The 17,252-nt window shown below is 39.7% G+C and overlaps 2 protein-coding genes across 2 annotated transcripts in view; both read left to right on the top strand.

Annotated features, from left to right (window-relative positions):
* The window catches only part of LOC148342241 (uncharacterized), a 230,223-nt gene that overhangs the window by 76,831 nt on the left and 136,140 nt on the right, over positions 1 to 17,252 (top strand). The window lies entirely within an intron of this gene.
* Positions 429 to 1,817, top strand: LOC148342253 (uncharacterized; the record flags this gene model as incomplete). The annotated part of the gene is made up of 1 exon (XM_088287824.1): positions 429 to 1,817. A coding segment is annotated over one exon (981 nt), but the record flags the coding sequence as incomplete, so codon positions are not given.

Raw genomic sequence — 17,252 nt, 5'->3', positions numbered from 1 at the left:
ACCAAACCAAATTTGTCTTTTTGTGTCCTGCAGACGTCAGACAAAATGATCTCTGTTCTGTGAAAGAGGAGCCAGACTTGACTCACATCAAAAAGGAGGAGGAGGAGGAGGAGGAGATCAACAAGTCACCAGTGAACGTTGTCCCTTTTAAGACTGAAGATGAAAACAAGGATGAGAGTCAGGACAACAGAGGGGCGGAGCCTGCAAGCAGCAGCTCAAGTCATCACATGACAACAGAAGGTGATGAAGACCACTGGGGGCCATCACAAGTACATAATGAGGGCACATTATCAGATGCCCATGACAATGATGATGATACTAATGATGATTATGATGATGATGGGCAAGCCAAAGGTGAAAGGGCATGTCACACTGACTCATTCACTTCAAAGCTGTCTTTAAAAGGGCACAGAAAAACACACAGTGGTGAAAAACCTTTTTCCTGCTCAGTTTGTGGCAAAAGCTTCTCTCGAAAGTCTTATTTAGTAAGGCACACAAGAACGCACAGTGGAGAAAAACCTTTTTCTTGCTCAGTTTGTGGTAAAAGCTTCTCTCAAAATTCAAGTTTAACATACCACAAAAGAATACACACTGGAGAAAAACCATTTTCCTGCTTGGTTTGTGGCAAAAGCTTCTCTCGGAAGTCTCATTTAGTAAGGCACACAGGAACGCACAGTGGAGAAAAACCTTTTTCCTGCTCAGTTTGTGGCAAGAGTTTCTCTCAAAAGTTTCAATTAAAAATCCACACAAGAAGACACAGTGTTGAAAAATCTTTTTCCTGCTCAGTTTGTGGAAAATGCTTCTCTCAAAATTCAAGTTTAACAAGTCACACAAGAACACACACTGGAGAAAAACCTTTTTCATGCTCAGTTTGTGGAAAAAGCTTCTCTCAAAAGTCGCATTTAACAAGCCACGCAAGAAAGCACAGTGGAGAAAAACCTTTTTCCTGCTCAGTTTGTGGCAAAAGCTTTAATGTAAAGTCATTTTTAACAAATCACACAAGAACACACACTGGAGAAAAACCTTTTTCATGCTCAGTTTGTGGAAAAAGCTTCTCTCAAAAGACACATTTAACAAGCCACGCAAGAACACACAGTGGAGAAAAACCTTTTTCCTGCTCAGTTTGTGGCAAGAGTTTCTCTCGAAGGTCTCATTTAATAATTCACTCAAGAACACACACTGGAGAAAACCCTTTTTCTTGCTCAGTTTGTGGCAAAAGCTTTTCTTTTAAGTGGAATTTAAAAACACATACTCGATTACACACTGGAGAAAACCCTTTTTCATGCTCAGTTTGTGGCAAGAGTTGCTCTCGAAAGTCTGATTTAATAAATCACACAAGATCACACACTGGAGAAAAACCATTTTCCTGTTTGGTTTGTGGTAAAAGCTTTTCTCTAAAATCATATTGAACAAGTCACACAAGAACACACAGTGGTGAAAAACCTTTTTCCTGCTCAGTTTGTGGGAAATGCTTCTCTGAAAAGTCACATTTACGATACCACACAAGAACGCACAGTGGAGACAAGCCATTCAGTTGCAGCGTTTGTGCTAAAAAATTCTTTTCTAAAACGGGTGCTGAGAGACACAATTGTGCTGGCGAGAATTGCAGCAATCCTTGGAGCTTAAAAAATGGACAAAAAAAAAACTGAAGGAACTGACTCTTTCTGGTAAGATGTAAATGTGATTTTGAAAAATGTAATTTTGCAAAGCTCTTTTATTGACATTCAGCCAATGGGATGAGTGCCAGAATAACCAATGTGTCTGAGTGATGATTTTTTTTTGTGTTTACATCAAACATGTAAATAAAATTAATTGCCTTTGCCTGGAATAACATTTTTTAACGTTATGCTTTTCAGTTGTCTTTTTAATCGTACCTAATGGAAAAGGTGTGAGAAGAAGCGGTGCTTATGAAATCGTTGCCTTCCACAATCATCAATAAAATCACTTGTTCAACTTGCTCAACTGGCCTTCATTACGCTGTGTGAAAAGGTGAAAAACTGAACTAGAAGTTGAACGATAAAAAAAACCAGACCGAGAAACGCAAATCGTCTCAGTTTCTCTCAAAGGTTTTGGTATGTCAGGAGTTGGCAACTTGATGGCGACTGGAGTCAGCGCTGGTTTTCTCGCTGTGTTTGGCTGGCTCGTATATGTATGGTCCATTGAACAAAACTCAAACTCTTCAAATATCCCCTCAGATATATTTAATATTTCGCTTTCTGAATAAATTTCTGACGAGCTAAAACCACTTTCTAGGTTGAGCTCTATCAAGCATTTGGGGTTTGTTGCTAAGCAGAATCTCACTTCGGAAAAACTTAAATCATTTGTCAAATATACCAAATATTTTTTTTCATGCTATATTATATTTTTTATACATTGGATTAGATATATAATGAAATAGGGAAATATTAAAATTGGAAACCACATACAGACTTAATTCAATTAATAACAAATATAGAAACATTTTAGAAATATTGAACTCATTGAGAAGAGTCCTGATCTTGAAATAAATTTTGAATTGTAAAAAATACTAAAAAAATTAATTCAATAACCCGACCCTGGATGAGCGGCAGAAAATGGCTGGATGGATGGAATAATTTAAATTGCATCCAAATTCAAATGAACAAATATGTTAAGAAATATTCAAGTGTGAAATAAAAAGGTTTAAATTGTTGATAATTTTACATATTAAAATAATTTAATAAATATTGTATTATTACAGAAGCAAGCTTAAATATGAATTGAAATAAATGAAAAAAAAAAGTCGTGTATTTTTAAATGGCCTAATATAGATATGGGAAGTAATTCTCTTTCTGAAACTATGAAGGGACTGGAGCTCACAGAAGTGACCAGTCTTGGTTCTGAAGTTCCGATGTAACCAGATACTGCCCTGAGAGAAAATAGGCCTGAGCATTGTTTATGGTGGGGGCAATTCTCTCGCCAGGTCAGTGACCTTCCAGGGTATGGAAGTAATTTAAGGTGGTCACTCGTAGACTGGTCGTATCAACGGGGAGACGCATCTGTTCTCCCTCTGGGGGACTTTTGGACGGAAATCCCGAAGACTAGCGGGATGGGAATGCATATGCAACAAGGGAAAATTAGATATTCATGTCCTATTTGGGCATTCCCTGTAAGAAGGGAATGTCTGAGAGGGGGCTCGCACGTTTTTGGGGAGACTTCTTTTGACATCAGCATGTGACGAGAAAAAATCTTTTTCGAACCAGTTCTTTTCCATCACCAATCCAGCCTTGCTCGGCTGCCTCTCCGGAAGGCAGCAAGGACCCACACTTCAAAGACAAAATAAACTACATATTGAAAGAAAAATAATACTCAAATATTGAAATAAGAAAAGAATTGAATGAATAAACAACAAAGAAATAAATACCTCCTGGAAAATATCGTTATTTTCAACATTTGTCAACATTTTTCTTTCTTGCACATTCTTAAACAATCGTAAATTTGTTTTACTTTTTCTTAAGTTTCTTCAGTGCATTTCACACCTGTGCCTTCAGGGAATTCCGACTTCGTCCTACTTGAATGAATCCCCATCAAAATACCATGACACCACGACTGGACAAATAATATCCAGAAACACACTTATGCACCACTGAGTGAGTGTTGGATGATATAGCTTGTTGGAATTTATCTTTATAACAATGTTAGAATTTAATTTTAAACCAATGTAAACTCAAATTAGTAATCTGACTCCAATTTGTGACCTTACCCAACTCTCACTCATCCAACAATATGCGCGCTCGTTCTGCAATAGAAAGGTATCAGGAAGCCGGCATTTTCACGCACAAAGTGGATTTATTCCCAATACAGATTTTCTACATGGCACCTGGGTCTCGGGTCCCTCTCAATACAACTCTACACCTCTCTTGCCACCGGCGAATGTACTCTCCGAGTTGCCCAGTAATGATTCATACTATACAATATGCAAATGGCACAGAGACAAAGGCATCCTGGCATGATTCTATTGGCTATGTGTATCCTGCAGTTAACTTTAGCTTGTTCTCATTGGTCTTTCTCCGCCGCCGAATCCGTGGCTCCTCCTGCGTGTGATCTTTTGATGGCTGCTCCTTCATCCACTGCCCCCCCGAGTCATCTTGTCTCTCTCCCTCCTTGCGGCTATCACCATCTGTCCTAAAACATTCCATTCTCGCACCCCACACACCGTTCCGCTCCACCAGTCACACGCTCAGCACTTTACAGTCTCACACTTTCATACACTGGATGCAGCAACATCTAATGAACTATGTTAAGCTCAAACTCTTATATTCCTTTCATAGTCAAATGTATGAAATCCTTTAAGTGTAACCGAAGTTTGGACCATGCTAATGACAAGACCCTCAGGAGAGGAATGCAGGAAGATTGGATCACGGCTGCAACACAGGAGGTGTGAACGAGACACCTCTGAAACAATGGACTTTCATGCCGGGACAACAAAAGTCATGCTGGTGAGAGATAATAGAATTACGCTTTTTCAAATTTTGATGACGTCATAGCCCCGCCTACAGAATTACGCTTTTGTCTCCTTGTCCCCGCCTACAGAATTACGCTTTTGTCCAAAATGGCCGCTATCCCCGCCCCCTGTGTTCAAACTATCCAATCTCCAGCCACCTATTTAAAAATATTTACATATTCCCTGCCCTTGAAGCGTGAATACCACGCCTACAGAATTACGCTTTTGTCGAAGTGGACCCCGCCTACAGAATTACGCTTTTTCAAATTGTGATGACGTTGTGTGTGTGTGTGTGTGTGTGTGGGCCAAGCCCCCCTCCCAAACTGTATGCTTCTTATGTTAAAAACAATGTGTTCCCTGCGTGCGTGCGTCCCCAACCCAAACTGTACTTATGTCATTCATATTTTAATATCTGAAGTATATAAAGCATCCAATGAAATGTTCTATTTAAATAAATAAAACCAAATGAAATAAGTGAAATAACATGGGTTGAAAAGAGCAGGCGATGTTTTTACCTTTGAATAAGATGTTTATTCGGTGGATATAGGTCATCCATATTTTAATATCTGAAGTATATAAAGCATCCCATGAAATGAGCTATATCTAATTAAATAATGTAGATGTATAAAATTAAATTAAACGAGTGAAATAATATGAGTTGAGAAGAGCAGGCGTTGTTATTACCTTTGAATGATATGTTTATTCGGTTGATATTTGCCCTTTTTGCAAACATGTCTGGACATATTCCCAGCGACATAAGTTTAAACATGGTATTGTGCAGGCTTGGGGGGTTGTCCGGGCAAGACGCCGGCCATAGACACCCTCCAAGCCTGCAGCAGCCTCAAGGTGTTTCAAAAGATAGTGAGTGGCAGGCAACTGTCGACATCCGGTCGTCAGACCACTTGCCTTTTTTGTAAAATCTGCCTAGTCATGTTTGCATGTCTGGACATGTATTTGTTGGCTACATTTGGACAGTCAAACGCCGTCATTTATCCCGCTACGGACGAGAAAAATGAAGGGCGATGTCTCCACCGCTCCCGCCCCTCGCACCCTCCTATTTCCCTGTACGTCACAGCCTTCCTACTGCCGGCAGCCCCCATGTTTGTAGTCCTTTTTTGTAGTCCATACGCTGAGTAAAATAGCAACCAGCCTGGTTAAGAAATAGAATACAGCTAGGTTAAGAATATAGCACACAGCTAGGCAACACTCATGTTTGTAGTTTATACAGGTAAGCAAAGAAATATTAGATATTAGAATATTATGTATTATTATAGATATATATTATAGTATAAATATATATATATATATATATATATATATATATATAAATATAATAAATAGCATGCTGCTAAGAAACAGCGTACAGCTAAGAAATAGTATGTAGTTAGGTTAAGAAACAATATACATTTAGGTTAAGAAAATAGAATACAGCTAAGAAACAACATGCGTTTAGGTTAAGAAATAGCAGCTAAGCTAAGATATCATTAAGGTCGTTTTACCAATTATTTTACCTTTCAAGGAGGAGCATCATCTTGTCTGTAGACATCCCCAAGTCATCTTTGCAACAAGCTTCGACATGTTTTCACGTATTTCTTATCTATAGTTGGACAGACAGACAACCACCAAGTTGCGGTCGTGTGTAAGCATAAACAACACCGCCCGCCCCCCAGAATCACGCTTCTGTCAAAAATAAGCACATCCCCTACTATCATATCCCGACCCCAGTCTCAATACAGCCAAAGCCCAAGTCACGCTCTGCACAGACAAACCAATTTTTCCGGCTGAAGAGCCAGACCTACTCTAAAAATGAAGACGCTCAGAACAAGACGCCGCGTGGTCATGGACATCACACCGAGAAGGGTGACAACCATCGTTGCACCTGATCAGGTTTCTAACAACATTGCAGAAATCTCTTCAGGTAAACGTTGCAATTAATCTTTAACTATATAGCTATATAATATTTAATCATGGTATCTTTGTATTACAGATAGCGGTGTGGATGAACCTACATGCGACCATGACATGACTATGGTTGAAAACGTTGTTGGTGTAGAAACCCTGACAACTGCAAACATGGAACAGGTTGACGCCTGTACAAATGTAGACCAGGATGGAACCCCTACAAAAACAGACAAGGACCAGGCAGGACCATCATACTCTTTATGGGTGGGCGGTACGGGAATCTTACCAACCCCTGTTGTAGCCTCGTACAACACTGGCGAGCCATCATATTCAGGGTAGAGCCGTCCCGTTTCACCGACGCCGCCGTCGACACCTCCGATGACCCCCACCTCGTCGGCAGAATCTTCACAAAATGCGAAGGTACAACAGCCCAGTTGGTCCGACCAGGCTGAATCTCCACAAATCAAGGAGGTAAGAGTACCTAGTTAGTCCGAACAAGAGTTCTCAAACCGTTCGCTTGAGCCCGCTAAGGTTCAGACCGTCAACGACCCTGACCCCGGACCTGCACCTATTTCCAAGGATGATGTACAACATATGTCATGGGTTGATTCTCCAAAGGGATGGGTTGATATGGATGTCCTAATAGTTGTTAAAGCGGCGATTCTTTACATGGTCAGACGCTTTTTGATAAAGTATCACAAAAAACGGGGTTGTTTGCATAGCTATAGATACCTGTGCAATAGTTATTATCTAAGACTGCAATATGAGCGCATCATGCCAAACCTTTGTGATAAAAAGTTTTTACCCTGTATTCACTACTTGTTGGATTTGTGTTCTGTAAAAACGGATAAAGAAACAGTCAAGCGAGTTGCAGAGATCTTAATGGTGGATTTAGCACTCGTAAAGGACTTACCGGACCGCCTTAAAGTGGATGAGAGCGTATGTTGTATGATATATCGTGATCAACTTGATATTTTCGAAGAATATCTTATAGAAAATATTAACTTTGACTAAAAATGGGTAATGTGTTGAGAAAATTATCGCTTTTTGGCTATAGAAGCTACTTTGAGTCGCTCGGGTTCGATCGACACGTTTCAAAATATTTTGGAAAATTGGGAAAATGAGATAAGTGACTTAGCATAGTCACGTTGTTTAACGATGTGATAAGATACCGTCTCCGTCATCAACAACCTGTGGATCTCGCGCACGAATTTGGTCACAGCTTACCTGTTGGGAAACACAATGGGAAGGTGGAAGAATAAATACAAGAGTGCATCGTTACAAGTTTGAAAAGTAGCACGCAATAAAACGGTCGTCATCAGGCAAGAAAAGGTGCAACAATTGAATGATTAGGCTATCATGTCATGTCATTATCCACACCGCTTATCCTGTACAGGGTCGCGGGAGGGTGCTGGAGCCTATCCCAGCTGACTACGGGCGAAAAGCGCACAACACCCTAAGCAGGTTGCCGGCCAGTCACAGGACGGACATAGACACCGGCTCTGAGTGGAAACTGAACCCACGCTGTCCGCACACAACTCGGGCGAGTGTACCACTACACCATCAGTGACCGCTATAATTAATCTGGAATCAAATATTAAGTATTTTGATAATCGGTTAATCGTTGAGAGACACTACTTAAGATTCAAATTGCCCAAGTCCTGATTTCAGCCTTTTGAAAGTTAATTTTCTCTGCTTTGTGACTCAGAATAAGACGGGCAAACACCGGCATTTACTTTGGAAAACAATGATAAACATTTCTGACTATTTTCTGCCATGTTACTAGTCACAAAGTGAATCATTTACAATGCATGGAAAAAGTGGGACTATTTTACAGTTCATGCTCAGTGTCTCGAAAGTCAGCCTGGACCATTTGACTGACCTACGGTCAAAAGTCACGGCTCAAACTGTGAAATTAATGCCAATACCATGATCGATGGCCAGCGTGTTAAAAACAATGGTAATATTATCGTGCATCACTGGTAAATAATACATTGTGAAATTTAAGACACGCTCCCAACAACCCGAGAGATATTTTTCAAATAATCAAAATACAGAAAATGTGAATGAGGTTTTTTTGCGAAAATGCGGCTATCTTTTATGTTACCTGTTTTCCTTTTAAAAAAGAATTAAACACGCCAAGACAAACAAAAATGAATATGAACAAATTCCTGCCATCTTTTTTGTTAATATATCACAGTCATGTCTCCTACAAAAGAAACAAAAAACAAAGGAAGAGAATAAGCATATTATTGTTATTGTTTTAATAGTTTGCTGGAGTCTCGCTGCCAAAGATGTTAACAGTAGCTATTAGTCAGAATTTTGTCAGGATAATAAATCATCAAGTCAGATTTAAAAAAAAAAAAAAAAAAAAAAAAAAAGAAAAGTAAATTAAGGATGAAAAAGACTGTCAAATCGGTGTCAAGTCATATCTGCAGCAAAACTCACTCGACTTTGCTAACATTACAAAAATTGCTACGTTTCTTATCGGATTCGTAAAATATTTACCTTTTCAAAGAAGTAGATAAACACCATTCCATTCTGTGTATCTGACATCGACTTACTGAAAACACAATATATCAGCGTAAGAGTGTCAGGTTTAAAACGGCCCTGACGCCTTTTTTACACTGGGAATTGTTTAAATAATGATGGCTGAATGTCCAAAGTCAATCAAGCAAAGTTTTATTTTCCAATTTGCGAGTTGGTGAAAGAGAGAGAGCCGGAGGCCGAACAGGCCTGTTCGGCCTCCCACACTCCCTTCATCTGACCCCCTCCTCTGACTCTCCTCCGGACATAAAGAGACAAAGAGGGGGGCTGTCTTCTGGAATTCTAGCAGGCAGGCAGGAAACAACCAATCACAACAGACAGTTTAAAACTTCAGCTCGAAGATTCAGAAACTTGAAACCGAATGTGTGTGTGTGTGTTCAAGCTGTGCTCATGTGTGCTAAATGAGTGTCTGTGTGTATACAGTTATTAGTGATACAAATAGTGTATGAAACATGATTATGAATACACAAAATTGGTGACATATCCTAACATTCCCCCCTGTTGTGAATTCAAAATCATGTCCCTACAGCTTTAGGACAGATCATCATTATGAAATCATACAACAGCGTGGTCATCCGTGGAGAGGCGAAAAACCCTCAGTAGGGACAAAAATTCCTCTCCTCTCTTCCGACGTGGAACGAGATCTTCATCATTTGATGACCATCAGGGAATAAAACATATAAAAATACATTTCAATGTGCCTAGTGAAAAATAACAAAACTGTCTCCACGCAGAGCTTGTCTCTGGGGGACTCGATGCAGGCCCCTTGCCTCGCTGTAGGAGGAGACAGCCGTCTTTACCTCCCGGATCTTCGTGTGTGGTGTATGTGTATGCGCGTGTGGGGCTTGGGCGACAAGTCCATATTCATTTTACGTTTTAGTGTCCAGTTCGAGTTCGTCATACTCAACATCAATCAGATTGTAATGTTACTTTTGGGCAACAAACATGCAATTAATCATCATTTTTGTCATAAAAATAATGCAACAAAAACAGTCTACACATAACAAAAATGAAAACCATAATTATCCCGATATATTGTCTTTCAAATTCTTCATAGTGGTCATAACATCAATAATTGTTTCATTTTTAAAACTTTAAATGCAATTATGTTCTTCAATCAAGGCTAAAATTTCTTTATGTACGTCATTAATTTCCAAACCATATCTAATCTTTTTATTCTGTGGCTTCAACATTCGTATCTGTGGCTGGTGGTGTGGTTCTGATGTGCGTGTGGTCCGAGATTGTGACTCAGGTGGACTCCTGTTCGAGGGATTCGCGTTGCTAGGCCTTTAGCTGGAAACCGGTGAAGTTTGTACTGCAACTGGTGGATCCAGCTGCCACGCCCCGCGACCTTTGCTGCGTCGGGGTCACCGCCATCATCTGGCGAGGGCCATCTCAGCATTCACTTCCCCCCAACGAAGTCGTTTCAACACCTTGAAGAAGAGTTGGTTTCCCACACGGACGTAATTTCTGTAAATCAGAACAACACTTGACCAGTATTGGCGTCTTTTGGATCTTTTTCGGTCAAACATATTTTTCGTTGGTGGTTCTGATGAACCTGAGAGTCTATAGGGGATAGTGTCCTTCCTTCGGCTGGCATTGTCCTCATTGCTGTGATTGAAACACAGTCTGGCCATTGTCTCTTTTTTTTCATTGTCTTGATAAGTCTGGCCATAACAGTTCAATTAGTGCGTTCCACAAGTCCTGCAGACTGTATGCACAGTGACGCTTTGAGTCCATTTTTTAACAACTGTCCCACTTGTTACATCATTCACAAAATGCATCATTTTCACTTCAAATCACTTCTTGAAATTCCAAATGTCAGGATAATTTGATTACACAACACTTTTCCCAATCGTTTTTAGCATCAGCATGTGTTGATGGAAAGAACTTAATCCATTTTGAAAACATTTTAATTATAACCAAACAATATTGCAACCCAAACAACTAACACTTTGTCTAAAAAAAAAGTTTTTTGTTGAAAAGTCTATATGTGGGAACAATTTCATATCATACTTCCCCCTGTTGACACACGACTATCTGCTCGTGTGTCAATCATCTTATTCCTCTAATCAATGAATTAGGCAGCCAGGATTTGCCATCTGCCAATTTGCTGATCCTGTCCTCAGCAATGTTTGCACCTTTGTTCTCACATGTGCATGTTCAATTAGTGATGCCTTTTTCCCTGGCCTGAGATCAACTTGTCAAGTTGATTTACTGTGTGTGTGGGGGGGTGCGGGTGTGTGGGGGTGTGTGTGTGTGTGTGTGTGTGTGTGGTTTCATTAAACCTCTTGTGCTTTGTTGACTCTGGGGTTATGGCTTGGCTCCAGCCTTTATTCAATCGTAATCGTGTCATTTTCTGTTCAGATAATAATTTTTTTTTTTATTTACAAATACTTACTTAGACGTGCTTTATGCGCAACTTTTCTTTTATCTTTTGTGATTTTTAAAGCACCCGTTCGCCCAAAATCAACAGAACACAAGAACATTTTATCTTGACTGTGAGTTCCCATTGTAACCATACAGCTCATACAAGATGGGAAACTCCAAATTTTAATTAGCTCACAACCGCCTACGCTCTTCCTGCTTATCCTAACAATTTCTCTCTTTTACAAGTTATCTGTTGGTATCACACTACTAATACTCCCATCGCATAAAAGTCAGCGTGATTTCTTCCTATAACCTTGGTTCTCAGACACTTTCTTATCAGTCTGGAAGGTGCACCTGGTCTTCATGTCTTTACACGTCTTAACTCCTCCAGTCGGGAGGAAAAAATGTCAAAAAGTCAAGTCCTGGGTTTGGTGAAAATTTGGACGGCTCCACAGTCGTGTGGCGCCTTCTAAATGGTGCGTGGAAAAAGAATGACGCTGGGCTTAAATGCATCGCACCTTATTAATGTAATGTTACAATTAAATCGCCGTGCAATGTGAATGTCGTGTGATGGAATGTCATTTTTTCATTCCTTAAAGCAGCAGTGAAAGCTCTTGATCACACTCTTAAGTGGTTCTCTGCCACGAAATCCAAATTGTTGTGACCAATATGCAAATGGTTTCACTTTCCTGTGTTTCTGCAGCAACACAAGTCCATGAAGCCATTTTTTGCAGTCACTGTTTGCCCAAATGGCTTATAATAATAATTTGGTAGTGCGTTAAGATGCTTTGTAAATACAATCTTGCAGTGTATCTCCACAAGTTCCAACATACACAACCCATTTTATGGCCATGATACTGTTGTTTTAAACTCACCCCAAGCCTGTTGGGCTCTTTCTCTGCCGCATAAATTACAGCCCTGAGAGACTTTGGGCTCCAACTTTATCTATGAAAGGTCAGGGACTTAATGGAGGTCATGAAAGTCCCAAGGAAAGTGTTTACACAAAAGTGGTCTGGCAAAGATTTATTACTATTTTTCTTCCCGCTTATCACTGACAATGCGTCCTTTTAAAGTTTTGACTTTTGGTTAAATTCGCCCTTGCTTATTGATTCTGATATTAAAGTCCAATTGTCAGTGTATCACGGCCTAATAAGCAAAACGCATGTTGATGTAGAAGTCCTTCTACACACACTTTTTATGTTCGTTTTTTTCTTTCGCCATGTGATCTTCTGTTGCTTCTCTCTTCGTCCTGAAAAGTTATTGTTTATCACAAGACTCTCTGCTTCCTTCTTTTTTTTTTAAATGTTTTCTCTTTTCCTTCCTTCTGCTCAACACGTTCAAGCTTTTTGTGCATAATTTAGAATCTTCTTTTCCATTTTACAAGTTGGCCAATTTAAATTAGGTTGTTTTATCTGAAAAGCCTGTAATTCTCTTTTTCCTTTTTCACATAATCTTCTCTGCTTTAATGAAAATTATAGCCCTTGCCAAATTTTTCCTGTATCATTGCATCTCTGGCCTACTTTAATATAAACATCATCAACTGGAATATGAAATCTAAAATATTTATTTCTTCAATTCACCAAAAAGCAAAATCTAATTTCTATCCTCCTCCTCACAGGAGCCTCTCCACAGTCTGCTCCTAATTTCCAAATTCACTGTAGTTTTTCCACAACCACTCAAACCTACCAATGTCTCGAATCAAAATTTAAAAAATCAGGAAACACCTATGTTTTTGCAAAAATTCCTCATGTTCACTTTCAGAAGCTTCATCCAATTGTTAAAATTTCATAACACCTACTTCTCCCTTTCTGAAGGAGACGCAAGTATACAATTAAGTAAAAACCATCATCAAAATGATATATCTTGTCTATTGAATCATGAAAGTATAAATTGTCTCATCACTAAACTTTTTCTGTAAATTAATCACATCCCCACAACTTGGGCTCTCATTATTCTGTAAAAATAAAACTAATTTCAATTCATGCAACCAACTCAGTGGCCTTCTGGGTCCCTCAACCACACAGGTTCTAATTCTGTTACTCTGTTCCATTTTTCCCCTTGCAAATCTGACTATGGCCCCTTTCTCACTTGCCCTATCATTTGAAATTGATTTATTATAAGCAATCCTATCTGCACCAATGTCACATAAAAAGGGTAATTGGTGTCCCATTACCAATACGGTTATTTCAGCTCAATCATTTAATCAAAAGCCAATATCTTTTGTAAATTTAGGAAAACCTCTTCATTTAAAAACTCATCTGTTCTTTAATCTTTCTATCTTAGTCATGCTGAAGGCTGCTTCTTCTCAAGGCAATTTCTTGCTATCTGGCCTTCTTTTAGTGTGGTCTTCCTGTGTGGTTGACGGCAGTTTCTGGCAAAGTGTCCTGATCTGCCACAATTGTAACAAATATCATCTCCGGTGGGAAGGCGTCCTCGTCTCAGCCTCTTCCACCTTGATAAAAGACTTTCTGACCTTTATTCTGATAAAAAGTGTCTATAGACCTCTGTTTCTTTTTATTTTCTATCTTCTCAGCATGGAGGGCGTGATTTACATACTCCTCCAGGGTACCTGTTGGCAGGCAAATGTAATGTTTATTTACCCACTTGTGAATTTCCTCTCTTGATCCTGCATGTAAAGCATTCTTCAACTGCTGTTGAAATGCCCCATCCACATCACCATCTTCCTGCAGCCCGCTGTGGTTTTGAAACACAGCTGTCATTCTCACTTTGTATTGCCCAAATGTCTCATCTTTTCTGTTTCTTGTCACCCTCTTCTCTTTTTAAGGCTACCCTCATCCAATATTCTGTTTCCTCAAAGCCATTTTTCTTCATCTTTTTGTGGTCTTTCTTTGTCTTTGCTATGATTGATTTCTGCAATGCGGCTATTTTTCGTGTTTTTAACTGACCATTAAAACCATGTTCAGCTTTCCATGAGTCTAAATACTGAATTTTATCAGGATCCTGTTTTTCGATGAACTTTCTTATCTTCACTCATCTTTTTAAACCAGCCTAGGCGTCTGGGTTCAATTTCTTTATTTTTCAGAAAACGCACATCAGGCTATTTCTCTCTTTTCTTTTAAGCCTATCCCGTTGTATAAGTTATTTTATTTCATTTCAAATTTAAATGAATTTATCTCCTCAAATCATCTTCTTTATTAACTTCTTTTGTAAATTTGGGAATTATTTTTTTCAATAAGATCTCGTCACTCATAAGTAGCCTTTTGTTGGTTACTAATCCTTGATTCCATTTTATCTCTACTTCATCAATCCTTTTAGCATAATTCCAACCACTTTGATCACTCTCCCTGACATTTAGACACACAGACACATACACGGGCCCACAAAACGACACACACAGTTCTCAACACTGAACAACTACAAACAAGAATAACATGTTAGAAATAACAGCAACACAATCCATCTTTATCTTTTGCCCATAATAAGTCCTTTAATTCAACTAATATCGCTCATAATTATGTGTGTGCAGCCCTATAGGGCCAATGCAGCCTCTGCCACAAATGCACACTGCCACTTATACACGCAGCACATTGAGGTGAGCGCTTTTTTGGTTTATCTATCTTTTATTGGGGGTTTTTGTCTTATCGATGCAGTTCTGTCTGATCTAGTTCTCATTCTATGTGGCGTTACCTGATAATGTGGGTGGTGGGGGGTAATTCAGGATGCAGGGGGCAGTTGCAACCCCCCCCCCCCTTTCTTTACCTTCTTCAACAACACTCTCTGTCATCCTCAAATACTATTCCTGTTTATAACCCTTATTGCATTATACGGGATAAAATACCAAATGGTATTTGTAATCCCCAATCACACCATTCACTCACTTTGCATACAGCAAAATGATCATTCCACATCTGGTGTTGTGTGTGTGTGGGGTTTTTTTTTTTTTTTCTTCAGCTTCTCTGCAAATTCTTCTCTCACTACCCTGAAACCTGATCCTTCAGGCTTGCCCCAGCCAGACCTCTTCTTTTGCTGTTGTCTGTTCTGCTACTTCTCCAAACCCACACACACACACACGCACGCACGCACACACACACATTCTCACTGACTCAAACTTGTTCCTTTGTTCACACACACACAGCTGCACAGCCCCCAAAACACTTCAAATAAAAACCACCGAAAATAATGCCTTATTATTCCCTGAATTTCAATGTGAAATTGTGAGTAAGACCTTCTCCTGATTGCCACTCTTTTCCATTGTCGACACCGGAGGGAACCTTTTAATTTTCGCGGAAACTTTGTCTCCCTTCTCAAGGCGGATCAATCTCTAAAATTTGCTCAGTTTATGGCCAAATTCGCTACCATCGACGCCGAGGAACAAATCAATTTGTTCACCGTGCTATCCGTGTCTAAAATTTGCTCAGTTTCAACGAGTTATGGTCAATTCGCTACCGATGAGTTATGGCCTAATTCGCTACCGATTATTTTTACATAACTCCTTGGACTAGCACGATGCAGTTTTTGTTACCGTACTGACTAAACGGTCGAGGCCCGGCCTCTGCGCGCGCGTGTCTTACCCACCTCTTCCACTCCCCTTCCAATTATTTTAATATTTTAAAATTTAAAATGGTGGCACAAAATAATTTGAAAAACAATACCTGGCTTCCTCCGGATCCGCCTGGTCCGACAGGGAACCGACATCCGGGCGGACGGCCGCGCCGCAGCTCAGGGACCCGCTTTCAAATGGTGAAGCGCTGACGTCAGATTCGTTGGCCCCCGAAATATCCAGCGACGTTCGTCCGTCCGGGTGTGGCTCCCGGGTTGACCGGCACCAATAAATGTCAGGTTTAAAAGGTCCTGACGCCTTCATTAGACTGAATTAAATGCAGAGAACCAGAGGAATAACCAGGGAAGGTTTTGTCTTTTCTCCATCGCGATGGGAGGAGAAGCCAGGAAGTGAAGTAGACGTCTTGCCAGTTCACTCTCCTGCACTCTCACTCGCTCCTTCGCCCATCCCTCTGGACTTTATTCAAAGAAAAACGAAACCTATGGAAAGTGAAACTTAAAACAAGCGTGTGGGTGTGTGCATGTGTGCTGAAGCAATGATGTGCGTGTCTGTGAGTGTGTGTGTAATTATCATTGATACAAATAGTGTATAAAAACATGATTAAAAATACACAAACTATTTACATACTCTCACAGTGACGCTCTCCCTTTTTAAGCCCATAGTAAGCCAAAGATGCAGATGCATTCCTTGCAGCATGCGCTTGTTCACTGATGAGATCCGTGCAACCCTGAATGGATGCATTCAATGTATTTTAAATGTTTGGATGAGGTGAATCTACGCACATGTGCACAAAACTTGAATTACACCCGACGAAGCCAGTAAAAAGTTAATAAATAAATAAATAAGACCAATACGTACTTGATTTTTTTTTTTTAAAACTTAATATTTTGTGTTTTATCCACTAAAATTGATCAACCGCCATTAATGTTTTCGCCGCAGTGTGCACATATTTTAGATTCAAGCAGAATTCCTTCCGGAAGGAATTGCTTGAACAAGATATAAAAAACAGAAAATGTAAAATGTTAAATAATCAGTTCAAATTTTATACTGGGAAAAACATGGAGTTCACCCCCCACTATTGGTTATTCTTTGGCAATTATTTTGTGCACTGATTTAATTTGGCATAAACAAATGTTCAGCAGACCTGCAAGTAAAAGTCAATATTTAAAAATAAAACGGCAATAACCTTGAACGATTTCCCCAAACAACTTAATGTTGTGATGCATATGTTTAACGACAGAAAGTCGTTCTTGACAAAGCAAATGAGAGTCAGACGGGTACAAACCTGCTTTGTGTAGCACAACACGAGGCTGGTTGCAAACTTCGCCCAGCGATTGAAGATGTTGCTCGTTCTCTTCTTTTATTCCATAAAGTTCCTCTTTGTACTTGGGTGTCGTTCTTTCACACATTTTCAAACGCCAATCTCAACAAATCCGCACTTGATCTCTG

The sequence above is a fragment of the Idiotropiscis lumnitzeri genome, chromosome 2 (assembly GCF_059441095.1).
Source record: "Idiotropiscis lumnitzeri isolate Australia: NSW breed Sydney's pygmy pipehorse chromosome 2, RoL_Ilum_1.0, whole genome shotgun sequence".
NCBI classification, from domain to species: domain Eukaryota; kingdom Metazoa; phylum Chordata; class Actinopteri; order Syngnathiformes; family Syngnathidae; genus Idiotropiscis; species Idiotropiscis lumnitzeri.
Note: the sequence above shows the minus strand (reverse complement) of the source record. Positions and strands in the feature narration are given on the sequence as shown.